This window comes from Polypterus senegalus, chromosome 11 (assembly GCF_016835505.1).
Source record: "Polypterus senegalus isolate Bchr_013 chromosome 11, ASM1683550v1, whole genome shotgun sequence".
Taxonomy (NCBI): Eukaryota; Metazoa; Chordata; class Cladistia; order Polypteriformes; family Polypteridae; genus Polypterus; species Polypterus senegalus.
In genome coordinates, this window is record NC_053164.1 from 143,208,378 (window position 1) to 143,235,368 (window position 26,991).

A 26,991-nucleotide genomic window follows, 5' to 3' on the forward strand; every position below is an offset into this window, starting at 1 on the left:
GGCGTGAGACGTCCTTCTTCTTTATGCTGCCTCCCCAGCACACCACCGCGTAGAAGAGGGCACTCGCCACAACCGTCTGGTAGAACATCTGCAGGATCTTATTGCAGATGTTGAAGGACGCCAACCTGCTAAGAAAGTATAGTCGGCTCTGACCTTTCTTACACAGAGCATCAGTATTGGCAGTCCAATTTGTCATCCAGCTGCACTCACAGGTATTTATAGGTCTGTACCCTCTACACACAGTCTCCTCTGATGATGACAAATATTTTCAGGCCTGAATCAGGCCTGTATGGTACAGTAGCCAGACGGAAGCCACTCCTTAGTAAAAGGCACATGGCAGCCCGCCTGGAGTTTGCCAAAAGGCACCTGAAGGACTCTCAGACTATGAGAAACAAAATTCTCTGGTCTGATGAGACAAAGATTGAACTCTTTGGTGTGAATGCCAGGCGTCACGTTTGGAGGAAACCAGGAACTGCTCATCAGTGAAGCATGGTGGTGGCAGCATCATGCTGTGGATGTGTTTTTTCAGTGGCAGGAACTGGGAGACTAGTCACGATAAAGGGAAAGATGACTGCAGCAGTGTGCAGAGACATCATAATTGCTGCCAAAGGTGCATCAACAAAGTATTGAGGAAAGGCTGTGAATACTTATGTACATGTGGTTTCTCAGTGTTTTTATTTTTAATAAATTTGCAAAAACCTCAAGTAAACTTTTTTCACGTTGTCATTATGGGGTGTTGTGTGTAGAATTCTGAGGAAAAAAATGAATTTAATCCATTTTGGAATAAGGCTGTAACATAACAAATTGTGGAAAACGTGATGCGCTGTGAATACTTTCCGGATGCACTATATATGTTAAGCCCCTCTGTTTCAGTCTCAAAATCATTAATAAAATAAATTGATCAGAATTCTTTCAAATAAACAATAAATCATGTAGTTCGGTTCACTGGTATAAATTAAGAGAAGTGCATTTTCATAAGAAAGAAGACAGGAAGCACTTCTTCACAGAAAGAGTCATAGCAATGAGGAACAAATTACTGAGCCATATTGTTGAACCAAAATCTTTAGAAAATATGAATGATTTCTGTGACTGAGCGAGCTCTTCTTTGCTTTGAGACTTCTTATGAACTTATGTAATAGAATATACAACTGCTAACTTTTAAGTGATATTCATTTTTACTGTTAAACCTGGATAGACTCCAATTAAACATATTCTGTATAATCACATCTATATAAGAAAGGGTAGAAATGTCTTTTTTATGAGAATATTTCTCCCTTTAATGTGGTTACCTATATTATTTATGTTTTCTATAACTCTTTGATGATCAGTGTGATTTTCTATACTGTGGTGTATTGGGTAATGTCACTTCAAGAGAGGACCACTGAATCAATAAGCTGATTAAGAAGGCAGGCTCAGTCATGGGGCATACTCTCGACCCTCTGGAAGTGGTGGAGGAGAGAATGGAAACAAACTTGAGTGCTATTATAAGTAATGCTATATTTCCTCTCTCTGACACACTGGTATTGAGTACTTTTAGTCAACAAATTATTATCAGCAGAAGTGTGTCAAGAAACGCTACCCGGGCTCCTGTATACCAGCAGTAATATACCTGCATAATTTCTCACTGTCTCTGCTCTCTGCTCATTTGGTAATCCTGGTGTATATCTGAGAGGGTTGTTGTTGTTGTAATATTTATTGAGATTCTATTAAAAGCTAATTTCTCCTTGAGACATATAAAGTACTATCTATCTAAACATTCCGATTCACTTGTATCACAAATTTAGCATCTGCCCAGAATTTCCCAATTTTCTGAATACTGGACAGGGTGGAAAATCCAGTAATAGTAACAGAAAGAAGTACCGGTAACAATAATACTGAAAACACTCACTAGTTACTGATGTCGATACATCTGAATGCACTATATTTCAATACTTTTATGTCAGCATGTATGAAAACAATTGTACCAATAGTTTTTGGTATTCTATTATAAATTTTAACTTATAACAGAATCCAAACATAACATTTTTTTGGTTTTAAAAGACTCCAAAGTTTAAAAAAATATACAAATAAAATTAATTAATCCTAATTTTCTATACCATTTAGGCAGAAATAATGTGCATTCATAAAAAAAGGCTCTAAAAGTACAGTATACTAAATTCTGTGATGTCCTTACAACTCACTAAAACTTTTATTTACAGCTTACTTGATATCAAGGTATTTTGTGGTTAACACAGTTGCCTCCTGGATCTAGCTTCCTGACTTCGAATTACAGGCCCACTTGCCGACTATGTTGAGTTTTCATTGTCTCATCTTGTCCATGTGTGAGTTTTCCCTCGCTCTTGTCAAACATATTCCTGTGAAATTGATTAGGGTCTCTAAACTGATCCAATATAAGTGAGTGTAAGTGTGTGTATGAATGTGGCCAATATTAACCAGCCAGCCAATATTAGCCAATATTAACCAGCATCCTATTCAGTTTGCTAGCATGCTCAGTTCTGCAAGAAATGGCACTGACTCTAGCAACCCTGCAACTGGAAAGGTTAAAACAAATGGAAGGCTATAAGTGACTATAAACGTGTGATTTAAAAAAAAAAAAAGGAATAAAAACTTAAGCACATGATTAGTTGTTTTATGTGAATTACTTCTGCATATCAAATGCTTGTTACATTGGCTCAAAAACACTACTCATTAATTATTTTACACCCACTAATGCTGCACAATCAAAACATTATACACGACTGTTTAGTAAACTGACACTTTCTATTTTATGTATTTATTTTACTGCTCCTATGTGTGGAGGTGTGGGGAACAAATTCCTTTGATGCCCAGGAAAACTATATCTACCTCATGGTGAGTTGGACAGGACTTATATATTTATTGGTGCAACCTCAGAAGGACATGCTAAGCTGTAGAGCTGACTTTGTCACAAGCCTCTTGATCCATGGGTGACTTTTTCTCTACAACAGTGGGGTAGTCCTTAGTGCTAAAGATACACTCTTTCATTTTGGGAAGCAACTGATGGAGTTTTCATTTTACATATTGAGCTAGAAAGAGAGAGCAGAAATTACAGAAGAGGAGCTACAATAAGACTTTCAAAAAGAAGTCTACATAAAAATGTCCCTCTTTTCTAAAACTAAAAATGCACTTTTTTCACTACTTAGTAGCATTTTTCTGAAGTTAAATTAATATATACATAAATAAATAGATAAATATCAGCAGGTCTGTTGCCACCATTAAGGCGAATTAGGTATTTACCTAGGGCACAGACCATAAGTGGCGGGTGGCGGGGAGACCCAGCCAAATGTCTTAACTACCAAACAATTTGTACACTAATTAGCTGGGCCTAGGGCACAAAATAACCTAGCACCAGCACTGTATATCAGTATGTCTATGTAACAGGAAAAACAAAACATACAGCTAAATTTTACACAATGTTTTATTTTTCACTGAATAAACTAACATTTACCATACACCTTTATTAGACTGTGTGGTGCGACTGGCAGCTCCAGAGTACTAGGTTCAAATCACATTGTTGTTTTGGTCCATGTTTAGTTTGCATTTTTCCTCTGACTTTGTGGGGTTTCATCCAAAAGACATGCAGGATAGGTTAACTGTCAATTCTTAATTTGTGTGTTGTGTATGTGTGTGTTGGACTGTTGCCCTGTTTAGTTCTGTTTCATACCTTGTGCTTACCACTGTTAGGACAGCAATCTGGTTCCTTCCATGACCTTGACATAGATTAAGTAGGTTCGTGACTGTTAATATTATTTTTATTTGCTTCTTTTAAGATATTCTGCCACTAACTAATTATAATAAAATTACAAAAATCTTACATGGAAAAAAGTTATAAATTCAACTCATAAAAGATGTCTGGTAGAACATTTAAAGACATAATTCTTTTTCTGAAGTGTTGTGACAAAATAACCTAGAGCATTCTACATCAAACATCATCTAAGTAACCGATTTTCTTTCTCAAGTTTCTCAAAGTTCAGTAGAGGTTCATGCCAATAATAATATGCAGTAGCAGTTATGAAGTGCTGAAAAGCTGAGCCTACCTGGCCAGTGGCTTGCCATGTGAAATTCATGTACTGGATATTGACAGGAACCGCTGGCATCCTCTGCTGAGCTTTCCTAAAATCGTGAGTAAACGGAGCCATTTTTCCCTCGGACACAATTAAAATATCTTCCTCGAAACCTGCAATAGAGAACGAAGAACATTCGGTGAAATACAATACATCACGGTCATAAAACCGGTACGTTAATTACTCGAGCTTGCACAATGCCTGGCAGTCTTTTGCATCATTGCCAGTTTTGTGTTTATTAGAACCCCAATCAAAGACTTTGGAGAATGAAAACACTAAAGCTTCAATAAGAAACGTGACAGTATCGGCCTCGGTGGTTGCTGTTACCTATCAGTGTCCTGGCTTGTTGCGCATCGATCCACAAGTAGAAAGTCCCCTCTCGCTGCGCAGCGCTCGCCAACAGGAACGGCAGCACGTGTAGAAGAGCGTAGGAGCGCAGCGAGGCGTAGGTAGCCGTGCTGGTAGCCATACTCGGGTCTTTAGTCTCTTCTAATACGCCTTTTTTGCAACTTTCTTTCCCCCAGTGCTCAGTGCCGTTTGCTCAGTGTGTGCCGCTCACCGCAGGGGTCTCCAGCTGTCAAGGAGCAAAAGCTGAAGTGAGACGCCGCTGTCCGGCCAGCCCCGCTATAAAGGGGGTGTACAACGTGTGCCTCAAGGGGGCGACTTCGAGTAGCCGAAGCGCACTGCACGCACCGAGCCGCCGCTTGCAAGAGGGCTATGGTCGTCTTTGTATACCTTAGGGCGGTTTGACACTAAAGGACTTTCCTTGCGTTATGTCGAGAAATTCAAAAGAAGGAGAGTAAATGAACTTGAACTGAGTAGTAGCGTGCGCGCGCACACTGTTTTAAGAAAACTTTGAAGCCCATGAACAAAATCGCATTTATTGTTCACCACACAGATCAAGATATAATGTATGTATTCTTTTACCTCTGAAGAGAGATTGTAATGTAAGCGTACCTCAAAGTTCGTTTAAAATATATTTGCAGTCATGTACGATAGTCATGTCCGATCTTTGAATTGTATTACATATTTAGGAATACGACATTGTCCTAATCTGTTATCTTAATACCAGTGTCATAATACTCTAAAAAAACTGAACCAAGCATAGTTAATTTGATTCGGCAAATTGTATTTTTGTAAAGTCGATAATGACTTTTCAGTTGGCTACAACAAAGTCTTAACATATTACCGTTATCGAATAATGAAAGAAGTAAGTCAAAAAGTGGTAAGACACGGGGGGCGGGGTGACGACATTAAGTGTCCAAGAAGGGTGAATATAAAACGGAGTCTTTAGCTTTATTTGACTGCTCAGCTTGAAGGAGATTCACAGGCAAACATCAGCGGTGAGTTCCTCAAAGTAGTGCACGAGCCACAATTTAAGGAAATCAGTGGGGCGGTGAGCAGAGCTCATCATCTGGAGGTGCTGCACAGCTAATTTGTTAGCAAGAAAACTCTTCATAATGTGTGCGCCAGATGTTATACGTTCACTGTTGATCACTGAGGTTGAGATCCCTGCACATCTAAGCAAGTTAATGATGCACAAATGTCTGAACGAATGGCTAACAACGTTTGTTTGCATTCTTGCTATATTGTTAGCTGATAAATACTGGGGGTGGCGCTTTGGAAAGGTGCATTACAGCTCTAAGTAGAATGAGTTAAAATCCCTGCCAAATTACTGTCAATAAGGAGTTTGAATGATCTCCAGGGAGTCATTCAGCCAGGCTAAGACCTCCAAATACTGTATCATGTCAAGACCTCTTCATCCATGCTACACAGTCAAATTGTCAGGTTACATTAACTAATGCATCAAAGTGAGCCTAAATACATACTTAAAGTATGAATTTAACAATGGGGATTTTGTTGGGTATTGGGTTTACTGTTACTTGTTGCATCTTTGAGGATTTTTATCATTCTTTGCCCCACCTAGTATTTCACACCACTTCCTTGCTGTGTTGCTCTGGACCCGGGGCTGTGCATGTGACTGAACAATCAGATTGACCCTGGATGAGTGTATTTAGGCAACTAATAGCGTATCCTGCGACTGGCCATTGCCCTATGCATGGTTATTTATTGCCTTGTGCTCAGTTCCTCCTTTATAGGTTCCAGCCTCCCAAGATCATTATTAGACTCAGTGCATTTGAAAAATGAATTAATAAATATGGACCCACACATATTAACAAGGAAAATAATAAAAAAAAGTGTAAAAATCAACTATATGAAATAAGCTGATATTGTTCATTTCCTGGTTTACAATAATGCATTGATCTGTATTCAGGGCTATCTGAAGGGTTGTGCAAAGTGGGAAGACATTGAAGTGTATCTTGGAGCTCACCTCCTGTCTTCCAGTAACAATGCTTTTTTCAGACTCCATGATATTAAACACGGAAGAGACTGGAACTAAAAAGTGTTTGAGGATGACCGTTGATATTTATACAGTATGGTAGTGTGGGGAGGCAGGGGCCACAAAGTGTACATTTTTAGGTAAAGTGCTTGGGTTGTGAAACAGGAAGACAAGCCACTACCAGAAAGAGAGAATGATAGTATGGATGAAAACATGCAAAGTTCACAGAGGACATTAAAACATAAGCAATCCCATCTCATAGAGCAAGACAGATTTAGAGGATATAGAAGGCTTGATGAGGCTATAGTATCTCCTGGTAATCAGGTGGCAGCACAGAGACATTATGTAGAAAAGCTGGGACAAGGTTGTTTATTTACGAATGAGTTTAGGGAAACCTAGCAGAAGACCACTACTCGCTTGTCTAACAGTCAGGGGTTCTTTAAGTGAAAATGCAATTATTAAAGGACAGTATTTACTATGGACTCAGGAGTGCTGGGAAACTGAGTGCTCTAGTCTGTGAATTTAAAATTCCAGAGGATTTCATGAATTTGAAGGTGTACAGTAATGATGTACAAGGCATTTCTAGTTGCTGATAGATTAGCTTAGCCATATTAACTTTTTCTTTTCTCAATTATTTCCCTCACTTTTAAACCCTGCCTGGCACATCTTTTTTCTAAGTATCTGTCATTCTGCCTCACAATTTACATTTTTTTGCCTTTTTCTGCTTACAGAACACTTTTCCAAATGAAGTCACAGATATCTCCGAGAGTACAAAATCCTTTAGTTTTGATCTTCTTAACAATACCAGGAGAGTGATAGTTTTCTTCACTTTCACGTCTTTTCTTCCTTTTTCTACTGCACTTCCTGTTCTTTTAAACATTTTTCTATTATCTAGTCAACTAATTCAGACGCACCACTCATGTGACTCATATGAATGCAAAAGATACAGAATGCCTGTTAGGCAAAAATAAATAAATGAATAAATAAATAAATAATACTGTTATCATATAACAGTGTAGTAATTCAGAAATACCCCAACCCTTTTCTTATGGCAACTGGCACATAACATTTAACCACTATCCTTATTTCTTAAGTTTTTTCAAAAAGAAACAAATCACGTAAGTCTAATATTTAGCAGAATTTGCCTCACACAAGCATCTGATTTGGTTAACCATGAGTGTTCCCTCCCATAGAGTTTGAATAACTGCACAGTTACTGCATATGTTTTACATATCAAGCTGCAAATGATAACATCATATGAATAAAATCCAGCATGCTATAGATATGGTTGCAGAATCCCATTACAGAAACCACATGCAATCTCAATGGGAGCAGTTATGAGTCAGCGGAAGGAAAAATGGCCTTCTTCCATGTTAGTATATCTAAGCTTAATGAAGTGAGGATGTTATTCATTTCTCTTTTGTGTCATCCACAATTTTCCTGGCACTGTACATACATTAGGTTTTACAATGTTTTTACTCTTCCCCAAATTATTTTAAAAGAAAACAAACTCTACTTTCAGCACCAGCACAGGTGCTTGAAAAATCATTATTAGATTCCTTAGTTACTTTTAGTTCCTTTAAGACTAAATGTAATTTCTTCTAGATAACTAATTGTTTTTTCTTTTGGACAGGATGTCTGATATGTCACTTTTGCTCTTCTAATAATGACGTTATACTGTACTTGATCATATCTGTTCAAATGAATACCGTATAAAACATATCCCTATTTTGCCAAAGGAATTTGGCTCCCTTAGCTTTTGTGCTGGGAAATTGTCAAATGTACCACATTGCAAATTGTTTTTTTTTAAACTGTTCTCCATTTTCAGTAAACCTTTCATCATGTCCTTGGAAAATAAAAACTAAGGAGAAGACAGCTTCTGTCTGTCCCAAAAAGTATTCCCTCTATCTTCAAAACATTGATGTGAACATTTTCCAGTGTGGAATTTCATGATGGAATTATTCTTTTAGGATTTCTAACACCTCAGTTATATTTGTTTTCATTTCTACATACAGTTTCTGGTTTAGGACCAGGCCATTCTGTCTAGTGTTCTGCCTGGTGCTGTATCCAGCATCTCTGTTGTTGATTTTGGCTTAAAATAGCTTACATTAGTGTTAGCTGTCTCTTAGTTTGAGTATTAGCTGACTGTTGAGACAGAATAGAAAGTGACAGCAACTGCCTATTTTAATGAGAAGTTAAAGTGCAAAAACACAAAGACAATATAACAACTGCATTTGTTGATATTTGGCTTATTAGGCAGAAAAGACAAAGACAAGGTGCACCACCTAAACAGAAACAGTGTAAGTGGTTGAGGGTTGGTTAACTGGACAAATATAAAACCTTGTGACATTTCACAACCTGCAAAATGTGTTTTTCATATTGCATGTGTTTTTATTTTTTCCTTATATTTTTTAATAATTTCTGCTGTCCTTCCTGTTTTTAGGACACCATATGACAGTGATAAGCCTGGTTGCATACAAGCATGGAGAACATGCTCCCTTATTATGGACAATTGGGCATTTGCAAGTGCTGGTTACCAATTTGTTGGAAAGCGGAAGAGGTCAAAATGAGTGCTCAGGTTTTACTAATCCTCTTTAGAAAAGGGAGGTGCCATGTTTGTGACATTGTTCTAAATTTTTTGCCTAGTGAATTTCAGAGTTATGGTCATTGTCTTTCATGTATATTTTTTTATTACTGTTTGTTATTTTTTATATTTTTCATAGTTATGCATTCTGATTTGTTTCAATAATAAAGTGTATAAGCTTGAAAATTTATTTTTCTAGGTTTTGGGCCACATAGTTTTTAATTTTACATCTATATGCGTGCTTTATTTTTGTTTGGAGATTTCTTGATTACATTTGTTTGTTTAATGGGCACTGCCATTTTCTGCTGTTATCGCTAAGATGTGGGCATCTGTCGCTAGGTTCTGCCTTCAGAAATCATGTTGCATAATGTGAGCAACTCAACATTATTTAAGATGGTGTCACAAGCCAAAACTTGTCCAATCTCCAGGATGCTATCTAAAAAGTTTTTGCTTAGCATTATTCTAGTTCTTGACTTGGCTAGGTTCAAATTTTGTTTTCACGTTGGTTTTAGATACACAGTTGTTTCCTTTCTAGTTTTAAATTCTGCTTTGTTTTGACTTTTTATCGCTTTTTCCTTGGCCTATGGGCTGCTAATTTTCTGTCTCTGACACTCCAGTTCAAGAAGTATCTTTAGTGAGTTTTTGGAAGGAGTTTGTTCTGGTCACACAAGACTGCTGAGTGACATTTATGAGCTTTCAATATGGCTTCTTTTTAATTCAGCCTGTTTCCATCTAACACTCTTTTAGCAATTATATCAAATACTGTCTTTTAATCATATTGTCAAAATAATAAGTAAGTATTTACTGGCAAGTTGTTTGTTTTTTCCCTCATGCTAGCTGAGCTATGATACCAGTCCTAACAGAAATAGGTGAACCAGTGTTCAATATAACATGTAGAACTAAGAAGGAGCTGAAACATTGCTATCCAGTGTGGCTTAGCCAACTAAAAAAGAACAAAATAAATGAACAATAGGCCTCCCTGGATCAGGGTTGAATTTAGGTTTGTTAAGTTTGACTCAATTGTATGTAATATTATTTTCTTTGTTGTAAAAGTAAGTTTTGATTGTATGGAATGTAATTTTCTACAAATAAAATCTATTAAAATATAGGCCCAGAGTTTTCCAAGGTTTTACATATTTAGAAAGAAAAAGTCTTATTCCTGAATAAGTAACAATAGAAATCTTACTTTTCCTTTTCATTGCTTTTTTGTGGGGCCGCCTCCAGCATCCCATATGCTATTATACAAATTGCTAAATAGCTTTAGCTTGGTAATGTATACTAATGGTACATCCAATAACATCAAAAAATAGTAAAACCTTATTAGAATATTAATGTTCAGACCTAGCCTGAATACAGTGCAGCTAGAGTTTGCATAAGGACTTTACAAAAACTCTTAATCTTAACATTCCTAAGTCCTTTAAATAGCCAGTGAAATTTCTTAGCCCTGTTTGTTGCTATACTATGCTTATTGAACAGCAGTCATGTGATGGAGGAGCAAGGAACTAAACATGGTTCAGATGGTACTTCTCCTGCGTATATGAAGCATGGAAGTTTTTTCCAGTAGGTGATAGGGTTCCAAAGTTCCACTGAAAATGAGTATGATTTGCATCTGGAGCAAATTACATATTTATTATAGAGAGACTCAGAGGAACATAACTGAGGAAATTACCTCTGTCATCCAAATTTAACTGATTAATTGTCATTGGATTCCTCGGCTTGTCATGGACAGTCCATAACAAACTCAGTTTTCAAACAAATTCTTGCTTAAAGGTGTAGCTGGTACCAGATTACCTTGGGCCAATAATGAGTGATTGATTTTTAAAATAAAAGTAGACTTTGAGAGACCCAGTTTTTCAGTAAAATTAAATTAGTATAGGATTCTGGTTTGGACTATGTGTTTTGTGTTGCTCTGCAAATGTTGGTTATTAATTTAAATTATTAATGTACCCTCCTCTAATGCATCTGACAAACCTACTGAAATGCCCTTAAAATTAACAAGATAGAACTTGTTGATTGTGACAGTTATCTATGGCCAAAATGTAGATCATTTCAGTGATGGTTGGCCAAGTATTTTGGTAGGCCGTAAGATTAATCATCAAGAAGTTAATGGAGGCCTTCCAAGCAGAAACTTCTTTTTATTACACTTAGTGCTACCTGTGAGCCAAGAATGCTGAGCAATAACTATTCTCAGCAAGGAAGTGAAAATATTGACACTGACAGAGGATGTTGACTGCAGATTTATTGTACACTTCCTGTCATTTCTAAAACCTATGATCATGTTCTCCTAAGAGGAGACAGTGGATATCATATGTAATAGATTTGGGCTCATTTCTATGGCTGTAGTGACTGAGAAACTCCACAAGATGAGGTCAGATTCATAGATTTTATAGGGTTGTCTTGATTCACCATACCTCTTCATGTACTAACCACAAAAAGGGCAGTCAGTTCAGAAAACACGTGTGAGGCACAAGAGAAAGAACAGAGTCAAAGAAAAGTGAGTTCAAAACTAAAAGTCACAAAGAGAGAACAATGGAGTCAAAAATCAGTGTCAAAAAGAAGAGCTTAGATTCAAAAGCCAGTAATCAAAATATCAAGTAAAGTGAATCACTGGGTTTGATCCAATCTTGGATACAAAATGACCATCAAGGCGGCCTTTTAACCCTTCACCAATTACCCTCAGTGGTATGACCTTAAAGGCCATGTCCTTTGCAACCAGTATCTGCATCATGATGACTGAAACTACAAAATAGCCAGCCCCATACTCTAAACAGAATAGTGTCTAAAAAGATATTAAATAAAAGTCAGTTTTTAAAATGAAGGCTGTAATTAAGAAAATAACCACTGAATTAAATTCCTTGATGGGTGTAAACCCCAGAAATGACAGACAGAGGAGTTTTTCATCATCAGAAAAGCCTGGGAAATATAAAAATAGTCTATTCATAACACTTCTAGGCAGTTGTTGTCTCCTGTTATGATGACTGCATTCTTTAGGGGTGCACAGTAACAGAAATGTGGTTACTTTTCTCATATTCTATAAAAGTCAGATTCTTCTACTTACATGGATAGACATCCCACTAAAACATAGAGAAAAACAGCACTTAGCTTGACTTTTATTCCTGGTCTATCTATGTACAGCATCTTTAGAGACAAGTAAAATATCACCATCACCAGCATCACTCTCAGAACAGGAATCTCTGCTGTGCAGTAATGGAGGCAAGATCAAAGGAGTGCCTGTTGTTTATTGCTGAATTCTTGACTATTTAGCTGTCTCCAGCTGAGCTGGTCTAAAGAAGAGACATGAAGGGTCTGGATGACTTGTTAATTCTAGAAGAAAGCACTGAGATAGTAAACCATAGTGACAGCATCAGCATCAGGAGAGTATGCTAGCTGCTATTTATATCACTTTATTTAAATGTTGTTTACAAGAATCAATACAATAACCAAAACATTAGTAAAATATCCCTTTAAAGACCCCAAATTGAACATTCTGGAGAATGCAGGCTATAAATTCTCACATAAAAGAATCTACTGAATTACCTCTGGCTTATTCTGTTTTGTATGGTTATAGTCTAAAAATGATATAGTTTTGTATAATCTAAATATCATGCTACATAATTTCATATTATGTTTGAAATTAAGTATAAATATTTTATATATATAAATGCAACGTAAATATAGTACATTTGCAAATGACTAAATATAACAAAAACACAGCCATCAAGCTGTGAGGCCTTTTATAGCAAATTTCACAGTGAATTATTAATTGTTAATCAGTTATTATTGCAAGCTACAACCACCAAAGAGAGTGTATCAAGTGTAGATTATGTAGGAAAACACATTGGAATTGACGGGAAATATCTGCTGCTAGGAATCAAATTTCCTCAGTGTTTTACCATGCATCACTTGGTCTACCCATAACTGAGCAACAGTATCAGGAAAAGAAAAAGTGAAGTCAACCTTTTTGTGCACCATATGTTTAGCTAAAAAACTAAACATGTGGATTTACAAGGCCAGAAATATCTGTGCTCATCATATGATATATTGCACTGTATATAAGTGCAACTGTGTGATAACCAAAATACACAAAGATAACACCTAAAATGTAAAAGTACAGAGTTCTTTTTGTCTTTAGTGGCATGCTGATGTTTGATAGATAGATAGATAGATAGATAGATAGACAGATAGATAGATAGATAGATAGATAGATAGATAGATAGATAGATAGATAGATAGATAGATAGATAGATAGATAGATAGATAGATACTTTATTAATCCCAAGGGGAAATTCACATTCTCCAGCAGCAGCATACTGATAAAAGAACAATATTAAATTAAAGAGTGATAAAAATGCAGAGAAAAGGTAAAACAATTCCGGGTGGAATTGAAGAGTCGTATAGTGTGGGGGAGGAACAATTTCCTCAGTCTGTCAGTGGAGCAGGAGAGTGAGAGCAGTCTGTCACTGAAGCTTCTCTTCTGCCTGGAGATGACACTGTTCAGTGGATGCAGTGGATTCTCCATGATTGACAGGAGCCTGCTCAGCGCCCGTCGCTCTGCCACGGATGTCAAACTGTCCAGCTCCATGACTACAATAGAGCCTACCTTCCTCACCAGTTTGTCAAGGCGTGAGGCGTCCTTCTTCTTTATGCTGTCTCCCCAGCACACCACCGCGTAGAAGAGGGCACTCACAACAACTGTCTGATAGAACATCTGCAGCATCTTATTGCAGATGTTGAAGGATGCCAGTCTTCTAAGGAAGTAAGGAAGTGGGTGACTGAGTCTGAGAAAAGTTTGGGTACTTTATGTAGTTCCTTCAGATTATTTTGCCTGTACATTAATGGTGCAGGTCTCCTATTTCACATCATCTTTAAGGTGCACTATAGGATTGAGATTTGGGTTTGAGGCAGACCCTTGGCAGTCACTGTCATGCTTGTGGAACTTGTTTGGTATAATGTGTGTTTTGTGACATGGTGGGTTACTCTGCTGCAAATATATACTATAAAATGTATAAATCGGGTTAAAAAAGGAATACAACAATAATACTTGGGTGAGCTGTAGCATTTAAATGAAGGTATTAAGCAATATGTACCATGAAAACAATGCCTATGCCATTACACTACATCTATCAGCCTGCACCATTAACACAAGGAAGTACAGGTCCATGGAGCCATGCAACTTACAAAACTACCATCTTTGTGTCCAAGCAGGAAAGGAATCTTGTTCAGCCAGGTGCCATTTTTCCATTTTTCAGTCATCCAGTTTTGGTGATTACAGTGGCATGCAAAAGTCAGAGCACCCTTGCTAAAAATGTCTGTTACTGTGAATGGTTAAGTGTGTAGAAGATGAAATGATCACCAAAACTCATAAAATTAAAGATGAAACATTTCTTTAATATTTTAAGCAAAATTACATTTTTATTTCTATCATTCACAGGTAAAAATACCAAAAAAAATGACTGGGGTCTCCAGCAAAAGTTTGGGCACCTGACATGGTCAATACTTAGCAACACCCCTTTTGGCAAGCATCACAGCTTGTAAACAGTTTTTGTAGACAGCTAAGAGTCATTCGGTTCTTTCTCGACATATTTTTGCCTAAGGCTTACAAAAGGCTTCTAATTCTGCAAGATTCTTGGGCTGTCTTTCATGCACTGCTCTTTTGAGATCTATCCACAGATTTTCAATGATGTTTAGGTCAGAGGATTGTGAGGAAGTTGGAATGCCTCTTGAGGTATTCCATTGTAGATTTTGAGGTGTGTTTTGTTTCATTATCTAGTTGTAGGACCCATCCTCTTTTTAACTTTGCTGCCATTTATTTGAATTCTTCCCTCTACCAATAACATGTTCCCTGGGCCACTGATTGTAACACAAGCCCAAAAAACATTTGGCACATACCTTTGCACATTATGGCCAAAATCTTCAATTTTGACTTCATCGGTCCACAGGACATGTTTCCAGAATACATCAGGCTTGTTTATATATTCATTTGGAAAGTTTAGGCACTGAATTTTGTGGATAGGGTGCAGGAACGTTTTTCTTCTGCTGACTCTACCACTCCAGAGTCTGCAAAATCTTTCTGAAGGTCTTTTGTAGTCAAACGGGGGGTTATATTTGCCTTTCTAGCAATCCAACAAACTGTTTTTTCAGAAAGTTTTTTTGGTCTTCCAGACCTCAACTTGTCCTCCACCACTCCTGTTAACTGCCATTTCGTAATAGCATTATGAACTGAGGAAACAGCTACCTGAAAATGTTTCACTCTTTTCTTGTAGCCTTCTCCTGCTTTCTGAGCATCAATTATTTTATTTTTGAGAGTGCTAAGCAGCTGCTTAGAGGAGCCCATGGCTGCTGATTGTTGGGACAAGGTTTGAAGGTCCACAGAATTTATACAGCTTCGCAGTTTGCATCACCTGGGGTTTCCTAATGATGACTGTGAACAAGCCAAAGCTCTAATGAGGTAATTAAGATCTGAGACCTTGGTAAAAGTTATCTGAGACCTCTAATATCTTGAGTTGCTGAAACGTTTGCATGATGCTCCTTTCCTTTTTTCACTGCACTATTGTACAAAACAAAAAAATCACTAATCTTGCATAAAATGCAGAAGAGAAATGTCATCTCTAACTTTATACCTTTTGGTGGTTAGTTCTTCTTCTGCTCACTTAACTATTCACAGTAACAGACATTTTAAGCAAGGGTACCCTTTTTCATGCCACTGTATTTTCTAGAACAAATTTGACTTTTCCACAATTAAAGGTCCAGTTTTCTTTTATCATTGAACTCCTGTAGTAAATAAATTTTTTAGTTATATTCATTTTCATTTCCCTTTTATTTGCTTTGCCTTATTAATTCAGAATACCTTATTAAATTTTAACATAACTTTTTCAAACTCAGTTAAACTAATGCATGGTCACAGGCAAGAAGAACCTGTCCTGACAGAATCGTGGGCAATGCAAGACCCAACCTAAGACGGGCTGCCAAGGTATCCTTCACACTCATTTGTGGCCAGCTTCTAATCACCAATTAACCTACCAAACAAGCATAAAAAGACAGGTGAGAACATGCAAACTTCACACACAAAGGTAAGGGATTGCAGTGTTAACAGGTAGATAAAATATGTATTGCCCATACATTAATTAATTTTCTGAATATTTCCTTTTATAGCATTTGATTTGGCAGAGAATTCAACTAAATGGAGTATCTCCATGTGTTACTAAATATCTAACCAACTCTACACTTGTGGAATTATGTAGACTACATACTAAAGTCCCTACCAAATAAAATAGGGCATATTCATGTGTGACACTTTTGACACGTTGTTACGTAAATCCATGCCCTGATGGTCAAATCAGAGATCAACTCACTCTTAGGTGTATTGGGTCTTTTTAGAACCATCACATTACTTAACCAGTATGTAACAGCAGCACCTGAAGAAAACCCATGAAAACATCATGTGAACTTACAAATTGTACCCAGGCAATAACAGGACATGCAAACCAACGTCCCTGGAGCCTGGACTCTGCAGGGCAAATCAATGTTCTACCATACTGCCTAAAATAAGGGGTCCTAATTATTCATTTTAAAGTTGACAGTCCTCTCCCCAAAATGACATACTGTAAAGAAGAATTTTAAGACAGAGAACAAAGACTACAAAGTCATTCACACAGAATCATCTCTTTCTGCAAAGATGAACGAGCTTTTCCAAATTTGATTAATCACCTTGCTTATTAGGTCACCAAAATTATACTTTAATTACACTGATGCTTCATAATTATACTGTTGCATTCTTTTTTAATTAGTGCAATATTTCTTTTTCACTTTAATGTTTTTTTCTTTGTTTGAATCTCTCTTTGTATTCTCATGCCATGAGTGACTAATTCCATCCATCTTGAAACCTGCTCAATCCAGTTCAGGGCTGCAGGGGGTAACTAAATGCACTTATTGTATTTTTCATCTTAGACTTGATTAATGTTTGTAATTGCTTATACTTTGCTGTTATTGCACAGTTATTGTCTTTTGTTATGATGTACATTTATTTTAATGTTTTGAGAAGTTGAGACTTTTTAAATTATTTTTCTCTTTATTCTTTTATTCCTTTGACGGATTCCATTACTAATTTATATTTATTTAGCAGTGTTAAGTGCATTTCCTCTGTTGGTCAATGCAAACAATCTCTTCTTCTTCTAAAGCTTTTCCCACTTTCGTGTGGGTTTGCAATATTTGACCAGCATTCTCTACTGTCATCTGTTGTACATTTCCTCACCTGATACCCTTTACTCCTTTAAATCCTCCTACACACAGTCCAACCACTTTATCTTTGGTGTTTCATATCCAGGATTATTCTCCCCAAGCTGTTTAGCAGTCTTCACCTGATGTGCCCATGCTACCTTAACCTTTTTTTTGTATTTAACTGTACTCCTGATTCTGTTACTCCACATGTCCATTTCAACAGCCTCATTTATATAGCTTCCAGTTTTCTTTCATGAATCTTTCTATTTGCCCAGGCTTCTAATTCATACGGAAATTCTGGTCTGATTACTGTTTTATAAACTTTATCCTTTGTTTTTGCACTGATTCTTTGGTTATACTGTATAATACTCCCTATATATTTTTCCAGTTTTTTCCAGCATGATTAAATTCTATAGTTTATTTCTGAAATGAAAATGATCTTGATGGTAATTACTCCATCAGTCAAGGTCAGTGCAAAATAGACCATTAGATCACCACAAGAACAGTGAGATGTTCTTTCTGGGTTGTATGCTGTCTTTACTCAGACCAGTGTTTAGGACCTCGCCATATTGGTGAGGTGAAGACCTTATAAGCAACTGTTGCAAACTGTTAAACTAAGAGAGTTGAAATAGCAAACATACTCTATCAAAAGAGCAGCTTTTAACCTGGTTGAACAAATTATGAGTTTAGAGGCAATGAAGATGTTTTTACAAGAACCTGCACATTTGGTTCCTATCTGTCTCTGTCAAGAGACGGCATGGACTCCTACTAATTTGTCTTTTTAAGTGGTAAAACACCTTTTCCTGGTCTGTTTTCTTTTGATTTAGATTTAACCTATAGCAGGCCTCCTTCTCCTAAACTTTCTTAAGTTGATATAAAGTTGATTACAGATTCTAGTGTCACAGACTCATGTAACGGCCTAGTCACTAATATCTATATGAGATTTTTATGGTTTCCCCATGCCTGTGCGTTTTCTCTAGCATCCCGTTTTTTCTCTTTAATGTCAAGGATTTGTGGGTTTAGCTAATTGCTGACTCTAAATTAGACTTGTGCTGGACTGGCACACCATGTAGGGATGCTTCTGCCTTATTCCCAGTGCTTGTAACCCCAAACCTAATTAAGTAGATTTCATAATGCACAGAGGATGGATAAGCTTGTAAAGTAAATTAGCTTCTCAGATATTTTTATTAGAAAACAATATAGACCTAAGCTGATTGACTTTCTGTCTTTCCGGAAACTCTTTCATCTAAAGAAGCTACTAAGCACTAAACAGCACATAATCTCACATAACATTCTGAAGTCTGCTTAATCCAATTTAAACTCATAGGGACAGTGCATAGTAAAACCAAATGTAATTTATAGTGTTAAGCAGAAAACTCCTCTCCTAGCTTTGCAGAGATTACTAATTTTTGTCAAACTGTATTTTATTGGGTTTGAGACAAGAATCAAGCAGTACTGATATTTCAAGCTGTTTTTACTCCAGTGCATTGGTAAGCTTGCTGTGCCACCTGGTGGCAAACAATGGGAAAGCAGCATGAAATACAGAAGGGGTGGCAAAATGAGCTCCAGAATGCAGGTTTTAATTGCAGGCTCACTTTTAATGCTAAAACTAGTTTAATTGAAAAGACTGAAAAGAATCAGTGCATTTATCCTAGCTAAATAATTTAATAAGCCACATAACTGATAGGAATTAAAAGAAAGCACAAACACAATTATAGTAATGTGCATGTCTATGTATCTGAAAGGTGCATTTTAATTGATAGAATTTTAAAGAGAAATCAGATGCAAGTATCACTGTCAGGACACAGAGGGAATTGGGAGAGTTTCTTAAAGATGAAATTAAATAATACTGAGCACTTATTTGACAGGTTAAGTAATGCACTGGAGACGTTTTTTGGCTCTAGAGATTTGACTTTCTGAAATAGAAGCTTGGATGTGCTTGGGTTGTAAGAAGAATTGATAAACATGACTTTTGATCCTATCTAAATAACATCCAGGTCACTGACTGTGAGAATTTTGCACATTCTCCCTTTGTCTGTATGAGTGTTCTTGAAGTCTTTCCATTTTTTTATCACATCTCAAAAAACATGGATGTTATGGTGGATTGCTGATTCTAAGTGGGCCCTGTCAGAGTTTGTTTGTGGTGTAATTGAGCAAGCTGTGCTGTGAACATGGACTTTGCACAAACGTTATTTGTGCTTTGCACCTGAGGCTAATGGAATAGGTGGAGATGAAGCAATCCCTTCAACAAACTAAACAGAAGCAAAGAATGGATGTATGGATGGTTCCTTCTTTATCTCGTGTTTAAAAGGGAAAGTAGTGTTGCAACTCTCAAGAAAGAGAGGTACTGTAGGTGACCCTTGGTTGATGTCTTTCAAGTGATTATCTTTTTCTGACTGCCTTCAAATATACTTAAACTTCAGGACTGAATACCTTCATACATTTTAAGATTATATGATTGTGTAGTAGAAGATGGCATTACGTTTGAGAACTCAACATAGCTCAACATAACTATTTTAAATGGTGAATACAAAGTAGGTAGCACATTGTACTGACAAATGACAGAGTTGCATTGGCATTCTAAAGCAACAGAAAATTTTCTGTGTTTCTCTGTTTATGATTTTTCACTACTTCATATATTTTTAAAATGCTCCATATTAAAAAAGGCATATCATATCACAGAAAGCATTTCCATGTATTTGTTTGTTTTTATAAGTATCAGAATTTGCAGGAAACAATTGTTCTTTGTTTTTGTCGGTCTGAGATGATTGGCCTTGTTCTGTTTAAACGTTCCTGACAAGATGAAATAGCATTCTTCAGATTTAATCCCAATTTCTAGAATACTGGCGAGTATATTCTAAAGCCTTCAAAGAACCAGTTCCCAAAACAGCCATCTGTTTGAAGATAGCCCTGTTGAGTCTTATTAGGCTCTTTTAAATAAGATTACAGAAGTGAGAAATGGACTTAAACAAAACTTCTTTAAAGTCATGCCACCTTTTAAGTTGTAAATATTAAAGGCTTATGTACAAAATATTCATGAATACCCATTACAATTACAATTTTTTGTACTAGCTTAATTCCAATTTAAGTCATTACTGAAAAAACAGTATGAACACATCCAATGAGCAATTTAAGGGAATTAATTTGAGCAAAGTGGGACTGAAGTTTGCCCAGAACATGATTTTAGAACTTTCTGGGAGTAGGTCTTAGAGGGTTAGGACCACAGGTAAAGAGAAAGAAAGAGACAGAGGTTAAGAGCATGCACTGATACAGCATATTGCCACACCCACCACACGACAAACCAACTCAGGATCCAGATTAGGACCCGAGTGCAGCCATGCAATGGGTGACACTTCAGCACCACACTAGTTCAGATGGAGTGAAACAGTGTGAGGTTTTTTTATTGTACCTGGAGTGCCAATTCTGCTACCAACCCCCAAGTTTTTCCCTGCAGGTTGGAGGGCTACATGCAGGGATACAGATATCAAAATATTATAATATTCATGATCAGCAAACTTGAAATGACATAAAATAGCACTCCAAATGCCTGTATTTTTTCAGGTTTTGTGAAAAGGAGTAACTTTGACCCTTCTTATCCCATTGGGGGTAAACCCATGGGGTCAGTTGATGTGGCATGCACAACTTCAAGTACTTCTGATCATTTTTAATGAAAACACATGCTGATTTACTCTTTAGCATGTGTGTAATTTCCTGCACAAAACGGGCAAAAAATTTAGGCTTGATATCTTGCATAAGTAGACATAAAGATGAGTCAAATGGTATATCAAATGAAGAGGTTTTCTTGTATTGGTGAGTCAGGAGGTACCAGACAAAAAACTGAAGTGATTTTTAAGTGTTTATATGCAATTACATGCAATTCTTAAGAATGCAATATTAAAAAAATTATCATGCAGGCAGTGTGGTGTAGTGGTTAAGGCTTTGGACTTCAAACCCTTAAATTGTGGGTTCAAACTGTGTGACCCTGAGCAAGTCACTTGACCTGCCTGTACTCCAACTCAAAAGTATGATATACACATTTAAATATATAGTATGTCTCACCTGGTGTTATATGCATTGCTTGTTATTTGCATTGTATTATAGGACAGATGTAGGAAACATGCAAATAAGATTTTCATTGCACTGTGTATGCTTGATTTGAAACCATAAATTGAAATTTAGGCATCAGAGAGACATGTACCAGTAACAAGTAATAAAGGGAATAAGAAGGATTCAACATGTATCTTATAGCAAAATTTATCACTGTTTTCTAAGTGACTATCCATATCTGTTGCATTATGAATCATTTCTGCTATACCTAAAATGATTCAGCTTTGTTAACATTCATACATATTTTCACACATATTTTTGATTTACCTTTTACAGAATAGTTTATACCACTTTTGCAAAAAGTGGTGAAGCTATGATAACATCCATTCTATTCAGAACAGTGCAAGTAAGAGAGAAAAATGGCTTATATATTAAATAAATAACACAAAGGAGAGATGCTGAATGTTAGAAAGAAGCAAATATTGAGAATAATCAACAAAACTAACACCATTCAGGGTCATATCATTCAAGCTATTGACTCTTGTGTTAACCTCTTATATTTAAAGTTGCACAAAGTGACTTTAAACCCCATAAAAGGATTGTGAGGGTTCCAATGGCTAATCCCAGTAATCACTTCCAGGGGCAGGGGAAGCCTTATTTTTATATCAAATATATTGGGCTTGATTTGCCTAGATAGTCAATGCACCCCTGAATTTGTAATTAGCTTGGAAAAGACCACATACCCTGGTTGACCTTTTACTACCTGATCCTTTAAAAGGACAACCTGATTCATTCTCTCCCAGACTGGGACTATTTTCAACCATCTTTTGGCATTGGAACCCCTAAATATTTTGCTTTTTCTTTAGTATTTTCCCTATGGTGGCTTTTAATTTTTTTTTTCTATCCTTCCAGGCATGTTGTTTAGATTTGCCGATATCATAGTCTTAGCCCCATCTGTTATTTTCAAAGTATGACAAATCAAAGCATGCTGATCAGTAAAATAAGGGGCTGAATGCCCAATACCAAGGGCTTAAGCCCCTGAAACTCCCCTTACGACCCCACTGTGTGCTCCTTTGCCATCTAACCTTATTATCCAATTTCTCTTTAGAATCTTGACAAGAAAGTCCTAAATAAGAACTTTACGTGATCTATTTCTTTCACAATGTATAATCTTTTGTATGAAAACATGCTACAGAAATAAATGTTGTTGTTGTTGTTGGAATGGGGAAATTTAGATGACCTGAAAATAAAAATATAACTTCAAAATATATGTTAAAAAGGGTTCTCTCCTAAACCCCTAAACTATAAAATATAAACAGTTACTGTCATTATTTGTTAAACTAAACCTGTCTGAGTCAACCATACTTGAATGCAGACCAGACAGCTAACTAACACATAAGGTCACTCTTTTGAAAAGATCTCTGTTTAAGTTTATTGTGAAATATGTCAAAAATATCTGGTCAAATTGAGTGAGTTTTTGGAGCTCAAAATTCCAAATTTCTTTTTTAGCTCTATCAGTATGAAATAGATCCCCTGCATTTTGAATCTGAAAGTAGAAAATATATATTATGTTTACTTTGTTTTTTTGTGAAAGAAGTATTCATCAAATATTTTCAGAACTAGGCAAACATGTACACTACAAGAGCAGGGAGAAAAGTGCCTTGAAATTAATGACAGAGTCTGAGAAGCAGAGTTTATGGGAGCATGCCTGAGAGATGAAGCATCGGTTAAGAAAGACTCAGACACACAATCACACAGACGAAAGGCGCTAAAGGTATTTGTAGGGCAAGAGGTAGCAAATGTTTTTTTAATTATTCTACTATCTGTCTCTCATAAGTACTATGGCTAGTGATATATAAATAATACTATGACAAAGATGTTTTTAAGTGTCCTTTACTAACTCTGACTTGCTCATATTATCATCAGGCCCACCCACTTGTTCCAGTTATCTTTGCAACAATTGCTTACATTAATTCAGAGCCCAATTAATTTTTGTCTTTAAATGTTGTTACAAAATATAAACTTGAAACATAATATTGTTTTTCAATTTATTGCTGATGACAGTTTTATTTATTGATAAAATCAAAGGTTACTTCCCCTATTATGCCAATATTTTGTGTTTTAGTCATGTGAAACATATGATGGGTTGAAAATGATTTCTTATGGAACTGAGGTGCTTGAACTTTATCTTAATTAAGGTGTTTTATTTGGTACTGACTTAGGTTCCAGTAAATACTTCCTGAGATAACTGCTGCAAAAATATTTTTAATATGCCAAAAAGAATTGACTTTTTAAATTGTTTCGAGTCATAATTGTTCAATTATTACTCTAATTAATTGAATATACTGCAGCAATGTTCATAAGTAGAACTAAGGCACAGCTTCCCCTTACCTTATAAAATTTACTAATACATGTACTCCAGAGTGAACACTTTGATCTCAAATCTTTAAGTTTTCTGAAAATTCCCTTTCTTCCTGTAGAGGGCTCTGATGAGATATTTATAGTCGTATTAATGAACAAGGACTATTTATTTTATTGTTACATGATGAAGTCTGTTGTGTGCAACAATATCTGTGGATGGAAGTGAAATACTTTTCTGTCATATAAGTCTTCTTCACAGAGTCAGAACATTTGCCATGGGACGTCAACTGTGAATTGTGTGCTGTTGTAATCAATGTGGTGCTTTTTACTGTTTCAGGCTTATGCTCATTACATTTCTTTTCTGGTAGTGTGCAAATTTAAACTACCTATTAGTGCATTTTCTGTCTTTGGAATATCAGTGCTCATTCTGTCTCTTTTTCTTTGGATGACTGGATTGTTGATAATGACTTCCTAAGGTAGGCAAATGATCTTTCACACTACCACCACTCATTCTTTTCTGCTATCTGACCATTTTCTCATTACTCTTCTGATTTTTTTTCCTTAAGAAACACTATGGCTAACTGTTTGATATTTGTCCGCAGACCCTAACAGTCTTTAAGTAGACTGTGGTTTTCAATAATCTTTGGATTCTTTTATTTGTATTGTCATTTTTGCTCTCTTTTTTATGCTTATTATTTTTTGTTGCAAAGTTGAAGTAAATCAAGATCCTCAAAGATCTCAGAATTGTAGATTAATGTATGCTAATATAAATGAATTCCTAAGTAACATTCAAGAATTGTCTATTGCATCTAAGAATTAAAATATTGTCTTGTGTTTTGAAACTTTAATTTCTGGTTCCAGACATACCTCTGAAATTCTCTTGGCTAACTTCAAAAAACTAAAATTGCTTCATGGGGACTTAATCCATAGACTTTGTGGTCTGACTACATATATAAAGGCTGCTGTTAGTGCAACCTTTGTTTCTGACTAGTTATGTTACATTGTTAAGACCTCAAGCCATTTAAACAATTTATATATGTTAAGTATTAATTTTCAGTATGGATTTAGCAGATATTTATGATTCTACCTTTGAGGCAATGGCCTCCCTTCAGGAAACCAATAATAAATCATCCTTTGTTTTTGTTGGTGATTTTAATGCTTACCAACAATGATTAATTGTATTTATTATTTGTCTCCATTATAGTGTGGCTGCTTTGAATGTTTCCAAAATCAGGCTGTGATCAATTAATGTATGGTTCTACACTTCATTTTGAGAATCTTTAGATCTCTTACTTACTGATATACCTGGTGTCGTTACTGCCAAAGTTTTACCCACTTTGGAGACTTTTAATATTGCAAGGGGTTTTTACCCAATTCAGCCTTTTCTCAAAATGTTATTTTAAAGTCTTGTACTTACTGGAGCTTATTTCTGAAGATATCTCTAATACTCTATAAACTGAAAATTCGAATGGTATAATTACTTAGCCTGTATCATTTCTAGAAAAAATCCTCCTAAAGTCACCAAGAGATGTTCTTGAGATAAAATCTGTTGTCACCAGTATTGCCACAGAGTTTTAATTTTTAACCATACTGCTTAGCTCTGGTGGACTACACGTAGAACCCAGCTGTTATGGCAGACGTATGGTCACCATAAGGCCACACTATAAAAACATTTGTTATTGTGTACTGGAGGTGCATTCTACTGTGTCTTGAAGAATTTCTTAACAATTGGACAACAGTTTGTTTTTGTTGTTGGTCATAAATCTAGTCCATTGCCTCATGGAGTCTTCTTTGATATGTGGCAGAAATTGGAGAATAAGTTGATTGTTCATGTTTGGCACTGTTTGAGTGTTGCTTGTTCAATTAATAATGATCTGGCTCAAATATCAGACTGGTGTATGCACTGACTATGGTTTTGAACTCTAAAGAAATCTCATTCTAACATTATAAGCAGGTCTAGAACATTGTTCCCTCACCATCCAGCCTTATTTCTTAGTGATATCGAACTTGCCATGGCTATCACCGTCAAGCTGTTGGGTATAGTAATTGATAGTTAGCTCATTTTTAAGGCTTACCTTTGTCTTTTGTCTAAATCCATTGCACAGAAGACATGTTTACTTTGTAAATGTCATATTCCAATATGGCAGCAATGTTGCAGTTTTTAGATATTTTTTTGCATTTATTATATCCATGTTTGGACAATGCTCACCTTTTTGGATTTCTGCTGTTGATTGCCATCAGATACTATTAGACAAAGCTATTAATAATATTAAGTTTTTACTACCTAATCTAGTTATCGTTCTTTCTCAGAAAGAACTGTTCTTCACTCTCAGTTTTCTCTTTAAAGCCTACCAAAAGGTTGGCCATCTTTTACATTCTGCTCTTCATGCTCCTTTTGTGGCAGTTAGAAAATCTAGGTATCTGGCTAATCTTGTTAGCAGAAATGGCAGAGTATCCTTAGCAATCGGATGTAACACAACCCAATTTTCTGGAATAATCTTCCAAGTGATATAATGTTGACTTCAAACATTGCATCTTTTAAATCAAAGTTACATAATTTTTTTGTTACTTAGAAAATTATTATTTTAAGGTATTTTTTTTTTTTTTTTTTATAGTTGGCTATCTTTGTCTTTGTATGGGCATTTTTGATTTTTCTGTAAAGTTTGCTTTCCCTTTTGCTGGCTGTTGTTGCCCTCAGGGACCCCTGGTGTGAAACTCACTCTTTTTTTAATAAATAAATGGTTATTTGAAGAGTCTTCTAGCTTCCTCTGCTCTAAAAAGAGAGCAGAAGCAAGAAGGACAGAGAGACAATCTATGTAAGTGAAAAGAGAGACCCAAAGCGAGGCTGTTAAGATACAGTACATAAGATACTAACATCTTATACAGAAGAGACATGACACATCACAAGGCTTTCATATCATGTGGGGGCACAACTCTTTTTGATTTTCATAATTCATCCTGATAAAAGGCAGAATGATACCCAACACTCAGCAGAATCATTACAGGTGGGACCCAAACAAAATTTAAACTATAGCAGATGCAGTATATGGCAGAAGATTAATGTAATGGAATGTAAAGTGTAGAGAGCAAAAATTTTAGATATAATTACACAGAACAGGTTTGGCTATCTAGTTTCCAAGAATGAGTCCCTAAACTGATTCAGAGTGAGTAAATGTGGGTATGTACCTGAGTGTAGTCTGAAAAGGACTGCCACTCTGCCAAGGATGAATTTCTCTTTTGCACTAAGTACTATTAGATATGCTCCAGCCTACCACAATCCTACACTTAAAAGCCAAATTGCAATATGAATGAAATTAGAAATTAAAGGAGACACTGCTTGAGCAATATAATACATTTTT

At 36.1% G+C, this 26,991-nt stretch overlaps 1 protein-coding gene across 1 annotated transcript in view; it reads right to left on the bottom strand.

Annotated features, from left to right (window-relative positions):
• wif1 (wnt inhibitory factor 1) overlaps positions 1–4,720 on the bottom strand; it is an 84,108-nt gene extending 79,388 nt beyond the window's left edge. Inside the window, exons 1-2 of the mRNA XM_039769735.1 lie at positions 4,410–4,720; positions 4,056–4,195 (exon numbers count right to left, since the gene is read on the bottom strand). Coding sequence (XP_039625669.1) covers positions 4,056–4,195; positions 4,410–4,551 — 282 coding nt within the window. The 5' untranslated portion in view covers positions 4,552–4,720. The remainder of the gene's footprint in view (positions 1–4,055; positions 4,196–4,409) is intronic.
• Positions 4,721–26,991: the final 22,271 nt, after the last annotated feature.